Here is a 23,933-nt window from a genome sequence, read left to right as displayed (position 1 = left end):
TTTCTTTCTTTTTCTTCTTTCTTTTTCTACTTCTCCTTCTTCCTCTTCCCCTTTCTTTCTTTCCTCCTTTTTCTTCTTCTCTCCTCCTCCTCCTTCCCCTCTTCTTCTTTCTTTCTCTTCTCCTTCTCTCTTTTTCCCTTCCCCTTCTTCTTTCTTTCTTTCTTTTTCTTCTTCTTCCTTCCTTTCTTTCTTTTCCTTCTTCTCCTTTCTTCTTCTTCTTCTTCATCCGATCATCCCTTGCGGGCGGAGTCTGGGCAACTGAGTGGAACTAACAGAGTATTTACTGGCCAGATGCCCTTCCTGTCGCCAATGCGGAGTTTGGTTCGGCAGATCTATTCTCATTGTGCCCAGAGAGAGAAACATCTGCCTCTACCTAGGATCGAACTCACAGCCTCCTGATTGTGAGGCGAGATCTTCACCTCTAAGCCACCGCACTACTCGAGACTCTTTTCAATCATGAAAAGCTAAAAAAAGAAATCAGTGCCTAAATAACAAATAACAGGGGTGGTGGTGGTGGTTGTGCTGAGCTGGAAGAGGAGCACAAGGCCCTGTAAATATTCCGAGTTGCCGTTTTCCGCCTAAGTCTCGGGGACTACATCTCCCAGAATTCCTCTGCACCGGAAGGAACCCCAAGTTGCAAGACTATAGAAGGGAAGGGGCTTAAGAAGACCAGGTTCAAGTACAGCTTCCTGTCCCGGTTATTGACATGCCTAGCTTTGGGTATGAAAAAAGGTGCCGTGAACGATGTATTGCTTTCTTCCGGTCCAACGCGTCCTAAATCCAGCTATGACCCTTGGCCAGACGCCGACCCGGAAGTGAAACCTTCCACTGGCATCCATGTGAGATGTGAATTAGATGCCTGGGCTATTTCCCTCCCTCCAACGTCACCTTCTACCCCGTTTCCCTGAAAATAAGACTTCCCCGGATAAGAAGTCCAATCTGGGTTTTGATGGCATGCATTAAAATAAGCCCTCCCCTAAAAATATTGCAACACAGCAGAAGCCATGAGGTGACCAATACAATACAATAGCAGAGTTGGAAAGGGACCTTGGAGGTCTTCTAGTCCAACCCCCTGCTTAGGCGGGGAACCCTATATACCGTTTCAGACACATGGCTATCCAACATCTTCTTAAAGACTTTCAGTGTTGGGGCATTCACAACTTCTGGAGGCAACTTCTGTTCAACTGATTAATTGTTCTCACTGATGGGAAATTTCTCCTCAGTTCTAAGTTGCTTCTCTCCTTGATTAGTTTCCACCCATTGCTTCTTGTTCTACCCTCAGGTGCTTTGGAGAATAATTTGACTCCGTCGTCTTTGGGGCAGCCCCTGAGATATTGGAAGACTGCTATTGTGTCTCCCCTACTCCTTTTTTTCATCAGATTAGAATAGAATAGAATAGCAGAGTTGGAAGGGACCTTGGAGGTCTTCTAGTCCAACCCCCTGCCTAGGCAGGAAACCCTATACCGTTTCAGACAAATGGCTATCCAACATCTTCTTAAAGACTTCCAGTGTTGGGGCATTCACAACTTCTGGAGGCAACTTCTCTTCCACTGATTAATTGTTCTAACTGTCAGGAAGTTTCTCCTCAGTTCTAAGTTGCTTCTCTCCTTGATTAGTTTCCACCCATTGCTTCTTGTTCTACCCTCAGGTGCCTTGGAGAATAGCTTGACTCCCTCTTCTTTGGGGCAGCCCCTGAGATACTGGAAGACTGCTATCCTGTCTCCCCTGGTCCATCTTTTCATTAAACCACGCTCGCCGCCTCCTGCACCTCAAAAGCAATAAGACCTCCCCGAAAATAAGGCCAAGCGGGTCAAAAGGAAACAAGACCCTGTCTAATTTCCCGGAAACAAGGTAACATAGCTGAGACCCCTTGCCCACAGCCCACTTCCATGGCTGCCTGTTCGCCTTCCAGCTCGGCCTTCCACGAGCCCATTTATCTGCCACCCATTTGGCCGTCGCGTTGACAGGAAGACAGAAGCCGACGGCCGGAAAAGCAGAGAGGAAGATGGCGAGGCGTCCAGGAAAAAGATGGGCGCTCATCGTGGGCTCCTTCTTCCTGGCCATTTTGGGTGCCCCCCCTCTCCTCCCCCTCTCTCCCCCAGATGAGGGAAGAGCTTCCCACCAGGCTGCAGGGGGGAAATAAGCTGCTTCTCCTGCCTTGCCAGAAGCACGCTGCCACCCCCCACCCCCCACGACTGCTGCTCAGTTGCTCCTGGCAATTGAGTGCCTCTCTTCAGCCGTTTACCATCTATCAACCCAGCATTTTTACAATCAAGCCCCAGAACCTTTCAACCGCCATTTGTGCTTAAAAGGTACAACAGCTACTTGGCTTTCTGAGCTACACAGACACACACACACACACATTTTTCTCCAGGTACTCTTTAAGCCATAAATGGAATTTGACACGCACGTTCAGTAAAAGAAAGAAAGAGACTTCTATTCCTCGTTGCGTCTCCCTCTAACCTCTTAGTGGTGTCTTTCTTCAAAGGAAGAAAAAAAATCTCTTAAGAAATCGAGAGTCGGTCTAGACAAGGATGGGACAGGAGGGAGCGAGATGAGGGAGGGATAAAATGGAAGAAGGATGGGAGGAAGGGATAAATGGAGAGAAGTAGATAGGGAGGGAGGGATAAAATGGAGGGGTGGATGGGAAGGGAGGGAGAAATGGAGAGAAGTAGAGAGGGAGGGAGAGAAGGATAAAATGGAGGGAGGGAGACAGACGGTGGAGGGAGGGATAAAGTGGAAGAAGGGTGGGAGGAAGGAAGGAAGGGATGAATGGAGAGGAGGGAGGATAAAATGGATGAATGGATGGAGGGTGGGAGGGATAAATGGAGAGAAGTAGAGAGGAGGGAGAGAAGGATAAAATGGAGGGAGGGAGGAATAAAGTGGAAGAAGGGTGGGAGGAAGGAAGGAAGAGATAAATGGAGAGGAGGAAGGACAAAATGGATGAATGGATGGAGAGTGGGAGGGATAAATGGAGGGAAGTAGAGAGGGAGGGAGAGAAGGATAAAATGGAGGGAGGGAGGGAGGGAGACGGACGTTGGAGAGAGGGATAAAGTGGAAGAAGGGTGGGGGGAAGGAAGGAAGGGATAAATGGAGAGGAGGAAGGATAAAATGGATGGATGGATGGAGGATGGGACGGAGGGAGGGATAAATGGAGAGAAGTAGAGAGGGAGGGAGAGAAGGATAAAATGGAAGGAGGGTGGAAGGAAGGGAGACGATTGAGGGAGGGATAAAATGGAGGAAGGAAGGAAGGGATAAATGGAGAGAAGTGGAGAGGGAGGGAGGGATGAAATGGATGAATTGATGAATGGATGGATGGATGGATGGATGGATGGAGGGAGGGAGGGAGGGAGGGAGGGAGGGAGGAAGGAAGGAAGGACAGACGGACTAAGTGATAAGCCATAATTCTGAGGATAACCTTCACTGCCACTCATAGACTCGATGCTCAGGTCTTGCCGGGAAAAGGCCAAAGGATCCTTCTAGGACTATCTGGCCAAGAGATTCCACTGCTCCCCAAAACAGTGAGCTGACAAATGACATTTGTTCAAATTCCCTGCCTCGACCTCCACACGTTTCCCCAATGAAAGCAATATGGAGGGCACCGACCCTCATCCCGCCAGACGGTTCTCCCCCGGCACGAACAACTCCCCCCCCTCCGATTCTGCTTTTCGTTTCTTTCTTTTTACGTTTCATGAAAAAAAGATCCGTGCAGATTGTTAGAAAGTCAAAAGCGACGGTGATTTTAATGCTCAACCTCCATTTATCAGCCCTTAAGAGAGGCGCCATCTGTCAGGCAATAACAGCTGCTCCATATTTTAAAAGCTAGAACAACGCCTGCCACATTTGTGCTAAGGGGGTGGTGAAGGGAGATGAGGTAGCGGTTTCCACCTTTGGATGCTCATTTTCTTTTGGCGGGCGGCAAGAGGCCACCGACTATGGCTTGGCTACCACAATTCAAAGCCAGAGAGGGTGTGACACTCTCTCTGCCCCCCCCCTCTCTCTCTCATTCTCTTTTTCTGTCTCTCTACGTCTCTCTCTTTCTGTCTCTCTCCATCTCTCTCTCTCTCTCTACTTCTCTCTTCTCTCTCCATCTCTCTTTTTCTCTCTGTCATTCTCTTTTTCTCTCTCCATCTCTCTCTACTTCTCTCTCTCTGTGTCTCTCTCTCTACTTCTCTCTCTCTTTCTCTCTCTCTCCATCTCTCTCTTTCTCTCTCCTTTCTCTCTTTTCTCTCTCCATCTCTCTCTCTCTTCTCTCTCCACCTCTCTCTCTTTCTTTCTCTCTCTCTCTTTCTCTCTCTTCTCTCTCCATCTCTCTCTCTTTTTCTCTCTCTCTTTCACTCCCTCCTAGCCCTGCTCATTACCTAATTTGGCAATAAAACGTCTGCAAGAAAACCACCAAGTTCAGAGAGCCCCAAGGACCTCACAATACTCTTCCTCCTCCTCGATTCTCCTTCTGCTCCATTCCGCAAGCCCCACTCCCTCCTAGCCCTGCTGATGTTATCTAGTTTGGAAATAAAACGCCTGCAAGGAAGCCACTACGCTCACAGAGCACCAAGGACTCCACAGTCAAGCAAACGGGAGGGACCGGCGGGGTTTCGCACTCATGGCCTCATTTGGCTACTTTGTTTGTTGGCAAGACCTCAGTGATTTCATTTTCTTCTATTTTCTATTTACCCCCCCCCCCATCAACTGCCTTCTTTTGAGTCTTTTTTTGCTTTTCCCTTCTGTAATTCTGGCACTCCGGCTTCTCTCTCTCCTTCTCTCTCTCTCTCTCTCTCTCTCTCTCTGTCTCTCTCTCCCTCCCTCCGTGTGTGTGTCTCTCTGTGTGTGTGTCTCTCTCTCCCTCTCTCTCTCTGTCTCTCTCTCTGTGTCACTCTCTCCCTCTCCCTCTCTGTGTCTCTCTCTCTGTCCCTGTGTCTCTCTGTGTGTCTGTGTGTGTGTGTGTCTCCCTCTCTCCCTCTCTCCCTCATTCTCTCTCTGTGTATCTCTGTGTGTATGTCTGTGTCTCTCTCTCCCTCCCTCTATGTGTGTGTGTGTCTTTCTCTCTCTCTCTCTCTCTCTCTCTCTCTCTCTCTGTCTGTCTCTGTGTGTGTGTGTGTGTGTCTCCCTCCCTCTCTCCCTCTCCCTCTCTCTCTGTGTCTCTCTCTCTCTGTCCCTGTGTCTCTCTGTGTGTCTCTGTGTGTGTCTCCCTCTCTCCCTCTCTCCCTCTCATTCTCTCTCTCTGTGTATCTCTGTGTGTGTGTGTGTCTCTCTCTCTCTCCCTCCCTCTATGTGTGTGTGTGTCTTTCACTGTGTGTGTGTGTGTGTGTGTGTCTCTCTCCCTCTCTTTCTCTCTCTCTGTGTATCTCTGTGTGTGTGTGTGTGTGTGTGTGTGTGTGTGTGTGTCTCTCTCTCTCTCCCTCCCTCTATGTGTGTGTGTGTCTTTCTCTGTGTGTGTGTGTGTGTGTGTGTCTCTCTCCCTCTCTCTCTCTCACTCTGTCTCTCTCTGTGTGTGTGTCTCTCCCTCCCTCCCTCCCTCTTTCTCTCTCTCTCTCAGCTGGTGAAACTGTCAGAACAAATAGCAGGCGATATACGGGAGCAAGGCAAACCACGACGGGTCGATGTCAAACAGAAGCCAATCACTCTCGGGAGGGAGCCGAAAGGCAAAAAGGCAGAGCTTTCCAATTGCGCTCATGTCCTCCAATCTAAATAGCGTCGGACTGCTTAAAAAGCAACAACAAATGGGACACTTCCCATTTGCTCTGTTCATTGGGGTGTTTTTTTTTTCTTTTCAAAAGCGTCTCTTCCCCCCCTCCTCCCCCTTCCTTGGTTTTTTTTTTTGCACAAACACAGCCCCCTTTTGCACAAACAACTACAGCCGTCAAAGAGCAGATGGGGGAATTGAGCGGGAGCCTCCGCCCCCACCTCCTCCTCCTCCTCGGCGGGGACGGCGCGAGGAAAAGCAGCATCAATGTATAATTATTATAAAGGGAACATTTAACAATTAATTGAGCTGGCGGAAGCGGCGCTTCGGATTGCAAAGGCTTGCTTGCCTAAGCAAAAGGGCAGAGGGTTTTCCAACGGCACCCTGGGAGATCTCAGCCCAATTAAGCACCGGGTAAATAAAATAAAATAAAAAATCTGGCTCGCCTTCGATGCAAATGTGCTAGAGAGAGAGAGAAAGAGAGAGATGAGAAGGGGAGGGGGAAATACCATAAGAGAGATAAAGAGCGTTGTTGTCGCGTTGCGTTCGCAGGTAATCCAACTGATGCAAGGCAGGGAAACTGTTTAATGGAGGGGGGGGTTAGACACAATGCAACTCCCCCCTCTCCCCGAAAATAAGATGAGGTGACAAAATTGCAAAGCCTTTATAGCTTGTTCTGTGCGATGCAAAGGGGTGAAGCGGGAATGCGCCAGAAAGGGGCGAGGGAGGGGGGGGAATCAAACCCAGGGGTGAAATCCAGCAGGTTCTGACGAACCGGTAGCAAAAATTTTGAGTAATTTGGAGAACCAGTAGAGGAAATTTTGAGTAGTTCGGAGAACCTGTAGCGGAAATTTTGAGTAGTTCGGAGAACCATTAGTGGAAATTTTGAGTAGTTCGGAGAACCTGTAGCGGAAATTTTGAGTAGTTCGGAGAACCATTAGTGGAAATTTTGAGTAGTTCGGAGAACCGGTAGCGGAAATTTTGAGTAGTTCGGAGAACCATTAGCGGAAATTTTGAGTAGTTCGGAGAACCATTAGTGGAAATTTTGAGTAGTTCGGAGAACCATTAGCGGAAATTTTGAGTAGTTCGGAGAACCATTAGCGGAAATTTTGAGTAGTTCGGAGAACCATTAGTGGAAATTTTGAGTAGTTCGGAGAACCGTTAGTGGAAATTTTGAGTAGTTCGGAGAACCATTAGCGGAAATTTTGAGTAGTTCGGAGAACCATTAGCGGAAATTTTGAGTAGTTCGGAGAACCATTAATGGAAATTTTGAGTAGTTCGGAGAACCATTAGCGGAAATTTTGAGTAGTTCGGAGAACCATTAGCGGAAATTTTGAGTAGTTCAGAGAACCGGTAGCGGAAATTTTGAGTAGTTCGGAGAACCATTAGCGGAAATTTTGAGTAGTTCGGAGAACCAGTAGCGGAAATTTTGAGTAGTTCGGAGAACCGGTAGCGGAAATTTTGAGTAGTTCGGAGAACCATTAGTGGAAATTTTGAGTAGTTCGGAGAACCATTAGTGGAAATTTTGAGTAGTTCGGAGAACCAGTAGCGGAAATTTTGAGTAGTTCGGAGAACCGGTAGCGGAAATTTTGAGTAGTTCGGAGAACCAGTAGCGGAAATTTTGAGTAGTTCGGAGAACCATTAGCGGAAATTTTGAGTAGTTCGGAGAACCGGTAGCGGAAATTTTGAGTAGTTCGGAGAACCATTAGCGGAAATTTTGAGTAGTTCGGAGAACCATTAGCGGAAATTTTGAGTAGTTCGGAGAACCATTAGTGGAAATTTTGAGTAGTTCGGAGAACCATTAGTGGAAATTTTGAGTAGTTCGGAGAACCGGTAGTGGAAATTTTGAGTAGTTCGGAGAACCATTAGTGGAAATTTTGACTAGTTCGGAGAACCAGTAGCGGAAATTTTGAGTAGTTCGGAGAACCATTAGTGGAAATTTTGAGTAGTTCGGAGAACCATTAGTGGAAATTTTGAGTAGTTCGGAGAACCGGTAGTGGAAATTTTGAGTAGTTCGGAGAACCATTAGTGGAAATTTTGACTAGTTCGGAGAACCAGTAGCGGAAATTTTGAGTAGTTCGGAGAACCATTAGTGGAAATTTTGAGTAGTTCGGAGAACCATTAGTGGAAATTTTGAGTAGTTCGGAGAACCATTAGTGGAAATTTTGAGTAGTTCGGAGAACCGGTAGTGGAAATTTTGAGTAGTTCGGAGAACCGGTAGTGGAAATTTTGAGTAGTTCGGAGAACCATTAGTGGAAATTTTGAGTAGTTCGGAGAACCATTAGTGGAAATTTTGACTAGTTCGGAGAACCAGTAGCGGAAATTTTGAGTAGTTCGGAGAACCGGTAGTGGAAATTTTGAGTAGTTCGGAGAACCGGTAGCGGAAATTTTGAGTAGTTCGGAGAACCGGTAGTGGAAATTTTGAGTAGTTCGGAGAACCAGTAGCGGAAATTTTGAGTAGTTCGGAGAACCAGTAGCGGAAATTTTGAGTAGTTCGGAGAACCATTAGCGGAAATTTTGAGTAGTTCGGAGAACCAGTAGCGGAAATTTTGAGTAGTTCGGAGAACCGTTAGTGGAAATTTTGAGTAGTTCGGAGAACCAGTAGCGGAAATTTTGAGTAGTTCGGAGAACCGGTAGCGGAAATTTTGAGTAGTTCGGAGAACCATTAGTGGAAATTTTGAGTAGTTCGGAGAACCAGTAGCGGAAATTTTGAGTAGTTCGGAGAACCATTAGTGGAAATTTTGAGTAGTTCGGAGAACCAGTAGCGGAAATTTTGAGTAGTTCGGAGAACCAATAGCGGAAATTTTGAGTAGTTCGGAGAACCATTAGTGGAAATTTTGAGTAGTTCGGAGAACCATTAGTGGAAATTTTGAGTAGTTCGGAGAACCAATAGCGGAAATTTTGAGTAGTTCGGAGAACCAGTAGCGGAAATTTTGAGTAGTTCGGAGAACCATTAGTGGAAATTTTGAGTAGTTCGGAGAACCAGTAGCGGAAATTTTGAGTAGTTCGGAGAACCAGTAGCGGAAATTTTGAGTAGTTCGGAGAACCATTAGTGGAAATTTTGAGTAGTTCGGAGAACCATTAGTGGAAATTTTGAGTAGTTCGGAGAACCAGTAGCGGAAATTTTGAGTAGTTCGGAGAACCATTAGTGGAAATTTTGAGTAGTTCGGAGAACCAGTAGCGGAAATTTTGAGTAGTTCGGAGAACCATTAGTGGAAATTTTGAGTAGTTCGGAGAACCAGTAGCGGAAATTTTGAGTAGTTCGGAGAACCATTAGTGGAAATTTTGAGTAGTTCGGAGAACCAGTAGCGGAAATTTTGAGTAGTTCGGAGAACCAGTAGCGGAAATTTTGAGTAGTTCGGAGAACCATTAGCGGAAATTTTGAGTAGTTCGGAGAACCAGTAGCGGAAATTTTGAGTAGTTCGGAGAACCGGTAGCGGAAATTTTGAGTAGTTCGGAGAACCAGTAGCGGAAATTTTGAGTAGTTCGGAGAACCAGTAGCGGAAATTTTGAGTAGTTCGGAGAACCATTAGTGGAAATTTTGAGTAGTTCGGAGAACCAGTAGCGGAAATTTTGAGTAGTTCGGAGAACCAGTAGCGGAAATTTTGAGTAGTTCGGAGAACCATTAGTGGAAATTTTGAGTAGTTCGGAGAACCATTAGTGGAAATTTTGAGTAGTTCGGAGAACCAGTAGCGGAAATTTTGAGTAGTTCGGAGAACCATTAGTGGAAATTTTGAGTAGTTCGGAGAACCAGTAGCGGAAATTTTGAGTAGTTCGGAGAACCAGTAGCGGAAATTTTGAGTAGTTCGGAGAACCATTAGCGGAAATTTTGAGTAGTTCGGAGAACCATTAGTGGAAATTTTGAGTAGTTCGGAGAACCAGTAGCGGAAATTTTGAGTAGTTCGGAGAACCAGTAGCGGAAATTTTGAGTAGTTCGGAGAACCATTAGTGGAAATTTTGAGTAGTTCGGAGAACCAGTAGCGGAAATTTTGAGTAGTTCGGAGAACCAGTAGCGGAAATTTTGAGTAGTTCGGAGAACCAGTAGCGGAAATTTTGAGTAGTTCGGAGAACCATTAGTGGAAATTTTGAGTAGTTCGGAGAACCAGTAGCGGAAATTTTGAGTAGTTCGGAGAACCATTAGTGGAAATTTTGAGTAGTTCGGAGAACCAGTAGCGGAAATTTTGAGTAGTTCGGAGAACCAGTAGCGGAAATTTTGAGTAGTTCGGAGAACCGGTAGCGGAAATTTTGAGTAGAAGCCATCTTTTGCATTGGGCCTTCAGCCCTGCCACATTTAATGCGGTGGGAAATTGGGTGGGAGGATTATGTGGAGTATGCGAGAGATATAGTCAAAATAACATTCCTTTCTCAGAGAGTCAAGGACGTCTTGCCCCGCACCTGGAGTGGTATGACTGGGAGGCATCTCCAGTTTTGGACGGTGCCTGGTTGGACCATATGATGGACATGTGGGTGCTGGGCAGGGACTTGGACTTTCTTCTGGGTGGGGGAAACCTGGAAGCTTTCAGGTTCACGTTTTTCCAGATGTGCCAATACGACATTTCTAATAAAATGGGAACTTTGAGGAACCTCAACCCTCGGAGTCTTCTTTCGTTACTTGGAACCCTGGTTGAGGAATTGTGGGAGTCGGCGGCCAAGACGAGTGGCTGAAACCGACAAAACCATTTCTCGGGAGTGGATTCCTTTCCGAGCCCGCGTGAGCTCATCCTGCGGGAGATGTCGGCAGACTTGGGAGAATTCTCAAAGTTTGCCCAAGTTCGAAAGCCCTTCGGGGGAAAACTCCCACACTTCCCCAGTAGGCTGAGTGCAATCAGAGGGCCAGGAAGCTACCCTGCACGGCTTTTGTACATCCAGGAAGAACTGCGTCTCGTTCCTGGCTGTCCGTCACGTAAAGAATCTCTTAACAAATTCCAACTTGCTCCGTTTTCCAATGGCGCAGCCACTTAAGCCTTCCAAAAACCACTTCAGCCTGTGGCGTCAAGTGCCTTTCTCAACGGACAAGGGCGCCTTAACCCAGCTTTTCTCTGGGCCAGGGAGTTGGGAAAAATAACACCGATTCTCTCCTGGAGCTTGGCAGGGGACAACGTCTCTTCCAGCCCATCTTTGTTCTCCCCGAGCCTTTTCCCATCCATTTCTAAACATGATTTGGCAGAAAAAAACTTGCCTCGGGTGGGGGGGGGTGGATTGGAGCCACAATAAAAAAAAAGAGCCCACAAGAACTTGGGAGACAAGGAAAAGTTGCGGTGGCTCAGACGCTGAGCTGGAGGGTCAGAAAGGTCGGTGGTTCGAATCCCTAGCGCCGCGTAACGGAGGGAGCTCCCGTGACTTGTCCCAGCTCCTGCCAACCTAGACGTTCGAAAGCACATTCAAAACATGCAAGTAGAAAAATAGTAACCACCTTTGGTGGGAAGGGAACAGCGTTCCGTGCGCCTTCGGGCGTTGAGTCATGCCGGCCACATGACCACGGAGACGTCTTCGGACAGCGCTGGCTCTTCGGCTTTGAAACGGAGATGAGCACCGCCCCCTAGAGTCGGGAACAACCAGCACATAGGTGCGAGGGGGAACCTGAGGACCACCGGTTTAAAAAGATGTTTGGCTAGAAAAAGACGGCAGTCAACAGGAAGAGGCCGATTTTAACTTGTCTGTCTCCTGTTTCCAATTTTTGTTAAAGGCAAGCATTCATTTACTTGCACTAGTTAAGGAAATAGGAAAAGGTTTCCCTTGTCCAGTCATGTCTGACTCTAAGGCACGATAATAATTTCCCTTTCTTGGCTAACAGAGCCAGGGTTGTCTGAAGATATTTTCCGTGGTCATGTCATGGCTATGTAGCCCAAAGGCTCACTTAATGCTGTTAGCTTCCCGCTGTAGTGGTAGCTATTAATCTACTCACATCTGCATGCTTTCGAACTGCTGGGTGGGCAGGAGGTCAGGCAAGGACGGGAGCTCACCCACTCATGAGGCGCTCGGGTCTCGAACCTGGACTGTCAGCTTTCTATAACCACTGAGCCATCGTGCCTTTTAAGTGGTTGAGTACGACCCGATAAATCAAGATTAAATTAAGAGCAATGCCTCCATTACAAGGTGGGGAAACCTGTATCCAGACATATCCTTTCCCACGGACGGCATCACTGTTAAAGACCCAGCTGCAGGGGGATTTATGAGGTTACAGATTCTGACTAGGACAAGGGAGGAGGAAGGGGGAAGAAAACGGGAGGGGGGGAAAGAATGCTAGGAATTTAAAGCTTGTTGCTTCAAAAGTGGTGTGTGCTACAGTGCTATTTCACACACACACACAAACACACACAAATACACACCCTTTCGTGAATTTCAAAAGATGCCAGAAAGTACTTTAAGGCAGGGGTCCCCAACCTTTCGGACCTCAGGGACCACTAAATCCATAATTTTAAATCCCGTGGACCACTAATATGATCTGCCTAATGACCAGCTGGGTGGGCGTGGCTAGGTGGTCATGTGATTGGGTGGGTGTGGCCAACTTGATGTCACTTACATCGTGGGCGGCCTTGCCAGCCTCTCCTCGCCCGGGCTCCTTAGGGCCCCAACAGGAAGCAGTTGCTGGAGCTAAGCAGCCCCCAGGAGAAAGAGTTGGCAAAACAGCTCCGTTCAAATTGGATCTGGCCGAGAAGGAGGCTCAGCAGAAGCACCTCACTGAGGACTAGGAGCATAGGCTTTCCAAGCAGAGGGAAGACCTGCGGGAGTGCAAGGCCAGGTACCGGCGCCTGGAGGCTCAGAGGGCTGAGATGCTCAGCCAGTTCCAGGCCGTGATGCAGCCCCACTAGAACGAGGCCCTCCGGCTCTTCTCCACCAGCGGCTCTTCCCTCCAGCCTTCGCCCAAAGCTCCCCACCAGGAGGCCGAAGCAGACCCCAAGTCAGGATTTCTGCCCCCCCTCCACCCACACAAAAAGACCCCTAGGGGGAGACTTTCTGCAGTAACACAAGCGTTTATTGCACGTATCCGTCCCAGGGGCCGTATTTTGAGGACCCCCAATTTAGTGCAATGTAAAAAATGCAAATAATTTATATGCGGACGACCACAATTTTCTCACGGACCACCAGTTGGTGACCGCTGCTTTAAGGGACAATGTTGATCTTTTCAATTCCTGGGGGATTCCTAGTGATTTCCTCCCCCTCTTCCAACAGGAGTCAAGCGGGAAAAGACAGGGTGGAACCGAGGCAGTGTGTGCAGGGACATGAAAAAATAAATCCCCTCCAGCTTTAGCTTATCATTTTCCGTGAGCATTTCTATGAATTTTGGCCAGCGGTCACACTGATTGGGAACGGTGAGCATCTCAACCGATTGTGAAATGAAGACAAACTGTGCATGGGGACCACAGTTTCAGGTCACTGGCTCTGTGGGTTTTGGAAGCAAAGGGATCTTCAAATATGCATTCATTGCTTCACGCCGTAAAGCCAAAGAAAGAGAAGCAGCCTACCAAAAAAGGCTTGGAAGAATGAATGATGCTTTGAAGGGCCCCAAAGCCCCCTAGGCCAGCTGCTAATGCTGAGAAAGGAAACCTCGCCACCTGCCTGCCTGCGGAGGAAGCCAAAACTACATTCAGACATCGTCTCCTTCCCAGCATGCAATAAAGGCAGGTTTAACAAAATAACAGAGTTGGAAGGGACCTTGGAGGTCTTCTAGTCCAACCCCCTTGTTCAGGCAGGAAACACTATTTGCAACAAGCGGTTGTGCAATCTCTTCTTAAAAACCTCCAGTGTTGGGGCATTCACAACTTCTGGAGGCAAGTCGTTCCACTGATTCATTGTTCGGATTAATTAAAGAAAGGGTATCCTTTTTTAAAAAAAAATCCAGCTCTCTGAAATTCAGGAAATGCAACCATTTGGCAATTAAATAATAATCTGGTGGCAGACTTTTAAAAAAAAATCATCGCAGTGGGGGGGGGGGGGGGGGGCCTTCCTACATTCTTGTTTGCCAAAATGAGCATCCTTTGCAGCCGCAGTTTTTATTCCTATTTGTCTTCCTGCCATGAAGGACCTCCTTAAAATGATTTAATCCACTGAGATCCTTTTAAACGGTTCTGGATCATCACGGCAAAAACAAAAATGAGAGTGTCCTATTTCTGAGCTTCCAGAGATAAAGAGAGGTGTCAGGTCAGCTTTATACTCGATCCAGGACATCGATTGGGGGGGGGGGCGGGGGCGGATGTGACTCCCCTGTCCTCCACAATCCTTTGGGGAGAAAAATATTAGGAATTTGTTGTTGTCGTTGTTAGTTGCGAAGTCGTGTCCGATCCATCGCGATCCCCATGGGCCACGTTCCTCCAGACCTTCCTGTCCTCTACCATCCTCTGGAGTCCATTGAAGCTCACACCGACTGCTTGGGTGATTCCATCCAGCCTCCTCATTCTCTGCCATCCCCTTCTTCTCCATCGTTCCCAGCATGAGGCTCTTCTCCAGGGAGTCCTTCTTCCTTCTCATCAGGTGGCCAAAGGATTTGAGTTTCCTCTTCAGGATCTGGCCTTCTGAAGAGAAGTCAGGGTTGATCTCCTCTAGGACTGGCCAGTTGGATTGCCTTGCAGTCCAAGGGACTGAAGGAAGGAAGGAAGGAAGGAAGGAAGGAAGGAAGGAAGGAAGGAAGGAAAGGAAGGAAGGAGTAGATTGTTGTTGTTCTTAGTTGCAAAGTCGTGTCCGACCCATCGTGACCCCATGGACAACATCTCTCTAGGTCTTCCTGTTCTCTACCATCCTCTGGAATCCATTGAAGCTCACGCCAGCTGCTTCAGTGACTCCATCCGGCCACCTCCTTCTCTGTCGTCCCCTTCTTCTTTTGCCCTCCATCGTTCCCAGCATGAGGCTCTTCTCCAGGGAGTCCTTCTTCCTTCTCATTAGGTGCCCAAAGCTCTGACCGGTTGGATGGCCTTGCAGTCCAAGGGACTCAATGCAGGAGTCTTCTCCAGCACCGGAGTTCAAAGGCCTCCATTCTTTGGCCTTCCTTGTGGTCCAACCTTCAGAGCCGTCCATTGCAACTGGGAAAACCATCGCCTTGACTGTACGTGCTCCTAAACCGGAAGGCGACCCGCTGCCTTTAACGGCACTCTGTGGATGGTGCTCTTCCCTCTGCCTGGACCAGACCCGAGCTTGGAGTTTGCGAGGAAGACAAGAAGTTAAAAAACCGCCAAGGAAGTTGGGATGATGTGCGGTTACGGTGGTAATGGAGGAGGTGGGGAGCAGAGGATCCTTGACAACACTGAGGTGAGCGCATGCGTGTCTGAACGAGGAGATTTGATTTATCAACCATCAGCTAAATCCAAAACAAGGACAAGCAAAGGACACAGCAGCCCTGTGAGCAGAGCGGCTAAATTTCGTTAAGCAGCCAGGCAAGCGCACGCCCGCACATGGGGCTTCTCCCAAAAGATGAGCCACCTTGAAAAGACGCCCTGTCACATTTTAGAGCCCCTGCAATCAAATTAAGCCCCGACCAGAAAATTAGCCCTAATTAAGACACATACACACACCCAGGGTACACAAATAAAAAATTAAGCTAGGGTGGGAGGGACGGAGCTGCCCTGCTAACCAGACCTTGTGTCAACTCATAAAGTTGCCATGGTGGGGTTTATGGCACAGACCGAGGGGAGGGAGGAAACAGGGGTAAAGTTCAGCCGTAGTTAAAATGAGGTCAGATCTGACTGCAGTGGGGTATGGTCGAAATGGTGTTCGTAATAAATGAACTGGATTTCTTTTGAAACTTGGCTCGAGGCTCATGAATTCATGAAGGCATCTTTGAGGGAGGGGGGTGAGGGCACCTCGCACACCCCGACACCTGCCTTGTCTCCTTCTGCGGCTACTTGGCGCCACTCGCAAGCATCGCCCTGGCCTCCATTTTGAGTTCAGATGCCTGCTGGAAGGCATCTGCAGCCGATAACAGCATTCTGGATCGATCCGGAGGGCTCCTGCTGGTCGGGACTGTCAGCGCCACCAACGCTAGGTGAGTTAATAATTAAGAACCCCCCAAAAAGAAGGCCTAGCTGTGGTTGTTTGGGGGGGGGGGTTCAAAAGAAAATAAGACCCGGCTTTGTTTTTGGAGAAACACGGTATATCTTTAGCAAAGCCAGAGAGAATAACCAAACTGAACATCCCCCTTCTCTGGGATGCTGTTTTTCCAAGTCAACCAATCAGAATAACAGAGCTCGAAAGGACCTTAGAGGTCTTCTAGTCTAACCCCCCACCCCCCTGCTCAGGCAGGAGGACCCTAAACCATTCCAGACAAATAGTTCTCCAGTCTCTTCTTAAAAGCCTCCAGTGATGAAGCACCCCACAACTTCAGAAGGCTCACTGGTTCACTGTCCTCGCTCTTAGGAAGTTTCTCGGCGCGCAAGTTTTTTTAAAAAAATGTCCAGAAAACAAGAGAGTCATCAAGTTACCAAAGGTGGCAGAGAGATGGAATGATCAAAGGCGCAATATACCATTAAGGGGTTGAAGTGTGTTGTGTGTTTGTGCATGCGTTTGTGTCCTGCAACTTCTGCTTGAAGCCAAAGCAGCTCGATCAGGGGTCGGCAACCTTAAACACACAGAGCCACAACGGTCCTAACTAGAAGCTCCCCGTTTAATTGTGGAGCCGACCGGAAGTCCGGGTTCCCCCACCATAGAGTCTCCTCCCAGCGCGGCATCCTTTCTTCTACCTGTCCTAACCGAAAGCCCTATCACTTGTGGAGCTGACCGGAAAAGGCGCCCCCTTGCCATAGAGTCTCGTCCTGGTGTGCCATACTCCGCTCCGCCGCCCCCTCCCCCCAACCAGACGCTCCTCTCAAAATTATGGCACCAACAGGCGACAGGGAGCCGCAGCAGAGGGATGAAAGAAGCCACATGCGGCTCCAGAGCCACAGGTTGCTGACCCCTGAGCTAGATGGATGAAGCCACGCCCTTCATACAGGCTGGTGGATGAGATCTTTAGGCAGGTAAGCAGAAACATCCCTCTTGGTGAGTGACAGCACTTATTTATTTATTTATTTTATCAGACTTATTAAGTCGCCCCCTCTCCCCACAGGGACTTCTGGTCTCCTTATGCGACCTTCTGGGAAGGAGGGTCAAGGAGGAAGCCAGATTCATTTAAGAGCCGTATCACTAACTTAACAACTGCAGGGGTTCACTTAACAACTGTGGTGAGAAAGGTCGTAAAATGGGGCAAAACGCACTCAACAACTGTCTCGCTTAGCAACTGAAGTTTTGGGCTAATTGTGGTCCTATGTCGAGATAGTTTCCTAGCCGTGTGCTGCCCCAGCAGTATATAGATAGTGTAGGAATTAAGAGATGTCTCCTTTAAGAAACTACCTCCTGGGAAATGTAGGCAGAGACTGCCTTATGGGAAATGTAGTTCCATATGACATGTGATCATATCTGTGTTTTTGATTGGCCACTGGGACACTCCGCCTGCGTGCAGAGACAACAGCCGGTCATTTTAAATGCCACTGTGAACCAGAGAAACAATGAATGTACCTCCGCTCAACATGGGAGCCAATTCGTCCTCTTTTTACACCACGTGATGGGACAGATTATGGAAAGTCAGAAGTACCTTAAACGAGGCAGAACAAGCAGAGCTATTTAGAGATAACGTTTGATCCAACAGCACTGCACGAAGGTCTTTGCCACGTCTTAATAACGCCATTGTTCACCCAATCAGCCGATGGTCTGTTTTTTTCCTATTCAAGCACATAAAAGAGGCTAGCAAAGTTTAAAACGTACGGGAGAACAAGAGAGGGAGACATCCCCGGGCCTCTTGTGAAGTTAAAACAAGGTCTGTAGCGAAGCTGCGACAGATAACACAAGATCTATGAAAGACAACACACACAAGAACACGGGGAGAACGTGTTGCTTGCTTCGGGCACCTGACACTCTGCAAGGCGGGCTATTCCCCCTTCCGACAACACAGGCTACACTTGCAGCCCACCTCCTTCTCTCTTCCCCGTGGAGGTCAGCTTCCTCCTTCAAGCCAACAAAAGCAAACCGCTCGCCAGTTGATTGGAAAGAGATCACGGGACGCTGCTGAGAACACAAACAGCTCCTTTTCGTTCTCACAGGGATCTTGACCCCGAGAAGGAAAACACTGCAGTGTTTTCACCCCCAGAACAATCGTTCTGGTCCCCCCCTCTCATCAAAACAAATCAAACTTGAGTATTATTAGTTCATACCTTTTGGGCCGTTGTGAGGATTTAGAAACCTGATGGCTAGGTGCGGGAGGTATTTTTGAGGTTTTGTGGGGGGAGGGGGTTCTTTGCAAGGTTGAGGACTAGAAGCCTGGCTCAGGTTTCAGCAACCAGGGGACCCTGCGACCGTCACAAACACACGCCAGTTGCGAAGTGTCGGGATTTTGATCAAGTGACTGAGGGGATGCCGTAAAGGTCCTAAGTGTGAAAAATGGTCATAAATCCCTTTTTTCCCCCAGTGCCCTTCTAACTTGACATGGTAACTAAAGGAATGGCTGCAAGTAGAGAACTTATTCTGTCTTCGATAAGGCTTTGATGATCAGTGAAAGGGGCACGATGGTGTTCTGACCGAGGCTTCCCAAGATCATGAAGCCGACTCCTCGTCCCGATAAAACCTCGTTTTATTTAGCTTAAAGGGAATTCCTCTCCAGCAAAGACCCGGCCAACAGCCTTTCAAAGAGATTTCACAACTACAGACCTTTTAGCGGGCTTGGAGAGCTGCCAGGCCGATATCTTCCAAACGCCATGCTGTAGCAGCAATTCCTTGGCGAGAAGTCAGGGACGGATCTTCACCCTAATGGATTGAACTAATGGTCTCCTGCAAACTCCACTCCCCTTTCGCTCCCCTTTATTTCCTATGGGAGCGGTCATTCAACGTCCACCTGTGGCTTTAGTCCCGATTCGGTCCTAGTTCCTTAACTGTTTCCTTCTCCTGGCAGCTCTGCGCATGCACACATTGGGAACAGGCTCCAGCTGTTCTTCTGCCTCACTGATGTCTGACTCTGAAGGCAGCTGATAACTGTCAGACGGCCCTGGCCCCCTCTCTGCCTCCCACGCAGAGCCCTCATCAGAGCCTTCCCCAGACTCCAGGACTGGCCCACGTTCCTCCCCAACCTCCTCACTGTCCGAAACTGCCGCCAGTTCCTCTGACCACTTGTGGGCCGCAACAGATGGAAGCAAAGATACAAGGAGAGAGAGAAAGGGAAGAGCACCAGCACAAGTTCATTTGTGTGAGATTTTCTGTCTCTCTTTTTTAACCCTCTTGCTTTCCTTTCCTCGCAACGTCTTACTCTCTGCCTCTTCGCGTGATGCCTTTCGTCCCAGAAGGGAAAAGCCAGATTGATATGTATGTACTGAGGCATGTAAACAGCCGTACGCTTGGCTGACGGTGTCAGCCGAGAACTTTTCCTATCTGTTTCTTTATCAGAACTAAACCCAAAAGCAGCCAGCAGGGAAGGAAACGCCAAATAACCCTGGCAAGGCATTATCCGTTGAGAGCCCGCAGCTCTCAATGCAGATAAGAAAAAAAAAATTCAACCGATTACTCTGGAAATGCTATTAAAATATCAACCTAACGTTTCCTGGGAAAAGCCACATTTTAGTTGTGGCTTGGTGAACGGATCTCGGGAGCACGTTCTACGAAGGAAGCGCCCCTTAAATTCACAACGACACAACGGCATGGGTGGCGATTCACGCGTATCGCCCACTCTACTCTCTTAGCCACAATGAAGAGACTGGCCACCATTAATGGTTAGCTTGCCTCCAGGTACAGATCAGCACGCCAGCCTAAAAAGCTACAAATAGTTCTTGGCTTGGTTTAGTTTACTTTACTTTTTATTGTCATTGCCTCTCGTACGACGAAATGAAATGCCAACTTCAACGCCCATCGTACATAAGAAAGCTATTAAAAATCAAACAAGAGCACACATCCTTTGCGTTCTATACAATTGAATTGAAAAGCCCTGATACTGCATTTGCATTGCGCCATACCCGTGATGGCGAATCTATGGCACACATGCCAGAGGTGGCACACACAGCCCTCTTCTGGGTTCTGGGCACACATATGCGCTGGCCAGCTGGTCTTTACGCAAAGGCCAGCTGGCCAGTGTGCAGGCGCGTGCTGGAATCCAGAAGACAGCACCTGGCCGGCGCGCGCATGCATACCAGCCAGCTGTTTTCTTCCGGATTCCAGGGCTCCGCACGCTCCAATTTCGGTACTCGGTGGATGCGCTCGCTCCAATTTTGGTACTCGGTGCCGAAAAAAGTTAGCCCTCACTCCACTATACAGTAGACCTTTCGACTACGTCTGGCGGTAGCGGTTAAGTGAGACGCGCTTGGTTTGACAGCTTTTTTCTCCCACGGCTTTTCACCAAATCACTGCAGTCGTTAAGTGAATACGGCAGTCGTTTCCCCATTGGCTCTGCTTGTCAGGAGGTCGCAAAAGAGGATCACATGACACCACCACCACCCTGGGGACACTGCGACCGTCATAAATACGAGTTGCCCAACGTCTGAATTTTAAATCATGTGACCATGGGGATGGTTTTAAGTGTGGAAAAAAAGGTCGTAAGTCATTTTTTTTCAATGCCGTTCTGACCTCGAATGGTCACTAAATGAAGTGTTGTAAGTCGAGGACTACTTGTAGAACAAGTGCCTGTGGAGATTCTCAGTCATCCAGGTCGTGGTTGTCTCAACGGTGCTTTTCCAAAAGGCAAGTGGATTGTTCTTTTGAAGAGGAGGAGTAAGAAGAAGAGAGGAGGAGGAGGAGGAAGAACAGGAATAATGAAGAATAGGAAGAAGGGAGGGAGGGAGGGAGGGAGGGGAAGAAAAAATAGGAAGAAGGAGGAGGAGAAGAAAAAGAGGAAGAAGAGAAAGAAGAGGAAGAAGAAGAAATAGGAGGAGGGGGAGGAGGGGGAGGAGGGGGAGGAGGAGGAGGAGAAAAAGAAGAGGAAGAAGAGGAAGAAGAAGAAATAGGAGGAGCAGGAGGAGAAAAAGAAGAAAAAGAAAAAGAAGAGGAAGAAAAAGAGGAAGAAGAAGAAACAGGAGGAGGAGAAGAAAAGAAAGAAGAAGAGGAAGAAGAAATAAGAGGAGGAGGAGAAGAAGAGGAAGAAGAAGAAGAGGAAGAAGAAGAAATAGGAGGAGGAGGAGAACAACAACGAGAAGGAGAGGGAGAAGGAGAAGAAGAGGTGGAGGAATAATAATAATAATAATAATAATAATAATAATTTTGCTTCTTATCCAGGAAGCTTCATCGGTTCTTCATTCTGCCAGAACCGATGAAGCTTCTTGTATGAGAAGCGAAACCTCTTCTTCTTCAGAGGAAGAAACAGTATAGTTGCCTTTTGAAAAAGCACCTTTGAGAGTATAAGAAGTTGGGAGCTCCTTGGCTTGGGGACTCTCATACACACACAGGCACACACACAAAATGTGCTATGAGCCGAGGCTCTCTCTCTCTCTCTCACCTCCGGGCCGGTAGACGACATCGTCCTCGGTGATGAAGGAGGTGATCTCCCCGTTGTCGGTCCTCTCGTAGCGCGACTTCTTCTTGGGCGGCTTCTTCTTGTTCTTCTTGGTGGACTCCTCGGTGGTGGCGCTGTTGTTGTCATTGTCCTCGTCTTCGCTGTGGTCGCTCTCGGCGTAGTTCTTGGCGCCGCCTTCCAGGGTGCAGCTCCGGCGGGGCCGCGAGTTCTCGCTCTCCCGCCCCTTGTCCCGTTTGTCCCGATCCCGGTCCTTCTCTTTCTCTTTGTCCTTCTCTTTGTCCGCTGTCATGATGCGCCAGGTGCCTTCTTCCGTCCTCTCACGGCTCGGCCTCCGTGAAAGGTAGACAGTCAGCCTGGGCTTCAGTCTTCTGAATTTCGCACTCCACTCCAGGAAAAATTGGACCGCGCCGGCAACCCCAGTGTTTTGAAAAAAGGCCCTGGAGAAGGAGAGAAACAAAAGAGAAAAGACACGTTAGCCAACGATGACGTTAGGGGACTGGAGGCTTAAACAGATGAACAACGGTAGCAGGAACTGGGCATGGCTAGCTTAATGAAAAGAAAGACTCGGGGACACAGGACAGCAGTGTTCTCCAAAGCACTGGTTCAATGCCAGTCCACGGACCGAGGGGTTGGGGACACCTGTTCCAGGAGTGGGCTTCAAAAATTGCAGCGAGTTTGCTGCCCCATTGCTGCCTAGTTGGCCTTCTGTATCACGGCGGGGGAGGGGGAAGCGTTTTTCACCCTCCCCAGCCTCCGGAAGCCCATTTCCAGACTTCCGGAACCTCCAGTAGGCCCGTTTTGCCCCCTTCCTGAGCCTCCGCGCAGGTCCTGCACGATTAATGGGCCGCGTAGAGACTACAGGAAGGGGTGGGCATGGCCAGCCAAGGGTGGCATTTACGAGTTAATCAAAATGGGCACAAACCTAGCTAGAGGATCGCCTGTGTGAACCAGAAGTGGGTTCCTACCGGTTCGCACCGGTTCGATGGAACTGGTAGTGGAAATGGCGGCTGGGTCTCCAAAACGGTAGGGACGGCCCCCGAACCGGTTCCCCGTGACATCTTTTTGGGACCCTTTTAACTGTTCTGCGCATGTGCAGACCTATTTATAAGCAACGGCAAAAACGGGCCGTGCCAAGCACTGCGGAGTGCTTTTGGGAGCCTGGGAGGGCAAAAACTCGACACGTGGAGAGTTCGGGAGGTATTTGGTATATAAGACGCACCTAAACTTTCACCCACTTTTAGGGGGGGGGGAGAAAGGTGCATCTTATACTACGTAAAATACGGTATAGTTCGTTCTCTGTCTCTCTCTCTCTCTCTCTCTCTCTCACACACACACACACACACACACACACACACACACGACAGATTGTAAAGGTAGTCACAGCTGCACAGAGGCAAGCCTATTGGTCAAAAAAAACTCTGGGGTAAAGAGACTCTACAACGACGTCATCACGGACACACCCATTTCAAGAGACCAATATATTTGGAAGCATCGAAGCGTCAAGGATTGCAATAAGTAGCTTTGAAGATCAAAATCTGCTCCTTTCAGAACTTAATCAACTTATTTTTAAAAAAACAAAACAGAAAAGGAGAGGGAGGGCGGTAATGAATGCTTAATAAGACCTGGTTGATTTTATTCCCAACAACGCTAACCTTCAAAATGATAAATTGACTTTGCTATCATAGCCCGAGATTCAAGATTCTTCTACTTACACACACACACACACACACACACACACACACACACACACAAACATTGTTGTTGGGTTTTTTCCCCCTCCAGATGGAGGCAAACAGCTCAGGAAGAGATTAAACAGCTCTAGAAATTATGTCCTAAAGCGGGCGACACAAAGAGGATCTCGTGCACACCTACGACAACCAAACGGATACGCCACCCAAAGATTGTTCTGGTACTAGAGGCTTCATGTAAGCAGATTGAGTGAGCTGAAGAAGCTTCTTAGACGAAAAGCAAAACATGAAGAAAAAAAAAAAAACACAAGAAGGTCCAGTTGACTTTTGAAAAGTATTTTTGGGACATCTGGATGATTGAGAATCTCTACAGACTTTTTACGCCACACACACACACACAAAAGCCAATGCAATCCTAAATTGCATTAACAGAAGGATACAATCAAGATCAAGGGAGGTACTAATACTAATCTATAAAGCCTTAGTAAGAGCACACCTAGAGTACGGCACTCAGTTTTGGTCACCACACTATAAAAAACACGTTGAGACACTAGAAAGAGTGCAGAGAAGAGCAACCAGGATGATGAGGGGACTGAAGGCTAAAACATACGATGAACGGTTGCTGGAATTGGGTATGTCTAGTCTGATGAAGAGAAGGACCAGGGGAGACATGACAGCAGTGTTCCAATATTTGAGGGGCTGCCACAGAGAGGAGGAGGTGGTCAAGCTATTTTCCAAAGGACATGAAGGCCAGACAAGGAATAATGGATGGAAAATTGACCAAGGAGAGATTCAACCTGGAAACAGGGAGACATTTTCTGACAGTGAGATCAACCCACCCATGGAACAGAAGTTGCCTTCAGAAGTTGTGGGAGCTTCATCACTGGAGGCTTTCAAGAAGAGACGGGACTGCCATCTGTCAGGAATGGTGTAGGGTCTCCTGCTTGGGCGTGTGAGGGGGGGTTGGACTAGATGATCTACAAGGTCCCTTCCAACTTTGTTATTGCTATTATTCTGTTATTGCTATTATTCTACAAGGTCCCTTCCAACTTTGTTATTGCTATTATTCTGTTCTATTGCTATTATTCTGTTATTGCTATTATTCAAAAGT

General features: G+C 48.2%; 2 protein-coding genes across 7 annotated transcripts in view; one reads left to right on the top strand and one right to left on the bottom strand.

The window, feature by feature from the left end:
* CA6 (carbonic anhydrase 6) overlaps window positions 1-23,933 on the top strand; it is a 261,946-nt gene that overhangs the window by 46,612 nt on the left and 191,401 nt on the right. The window lies entirely within an intron of this gene.
* Window positions 1-23,933, bottom strand: part of RERE (arginine-glutamic acid dipeptide repeats) — a 291,780-nt gene that overhangs the window by 147,670 nt on the left and 120,177 nt on the right. For all 6 annotated transcript variants that reach the window (XM_081954888.1, XM_081954889.1, XM_081954886.1 and 3 more), the window contains one exon: window positions 21,117-21,571. In XM_081954888.1, the coding sequence (XP_081811014.1) occupies window positions 21,117-21,423 (307 nt within the window). In that variant the 5' untranslated portion in view covers window positions 21,424-21,571. Of the gene's footprint in view, window positions 1-21,116; window positions 21,572-23,933 lie in introns of those variants that run through there.

Source organism: Natrix helvetica (genome assembly GCF_964273705.1).
Source record: "Natrix helvetica genome assembly, chromosome: 5".
NCBI lineage: Eukaryota > Metazoa > Chordata > Lepidosauria > Squamata > Natricidae > Natrix > Natrix helvetica.
This window is presented reverse-complemented; position numbering and strand designations above follow the sequence as displayed.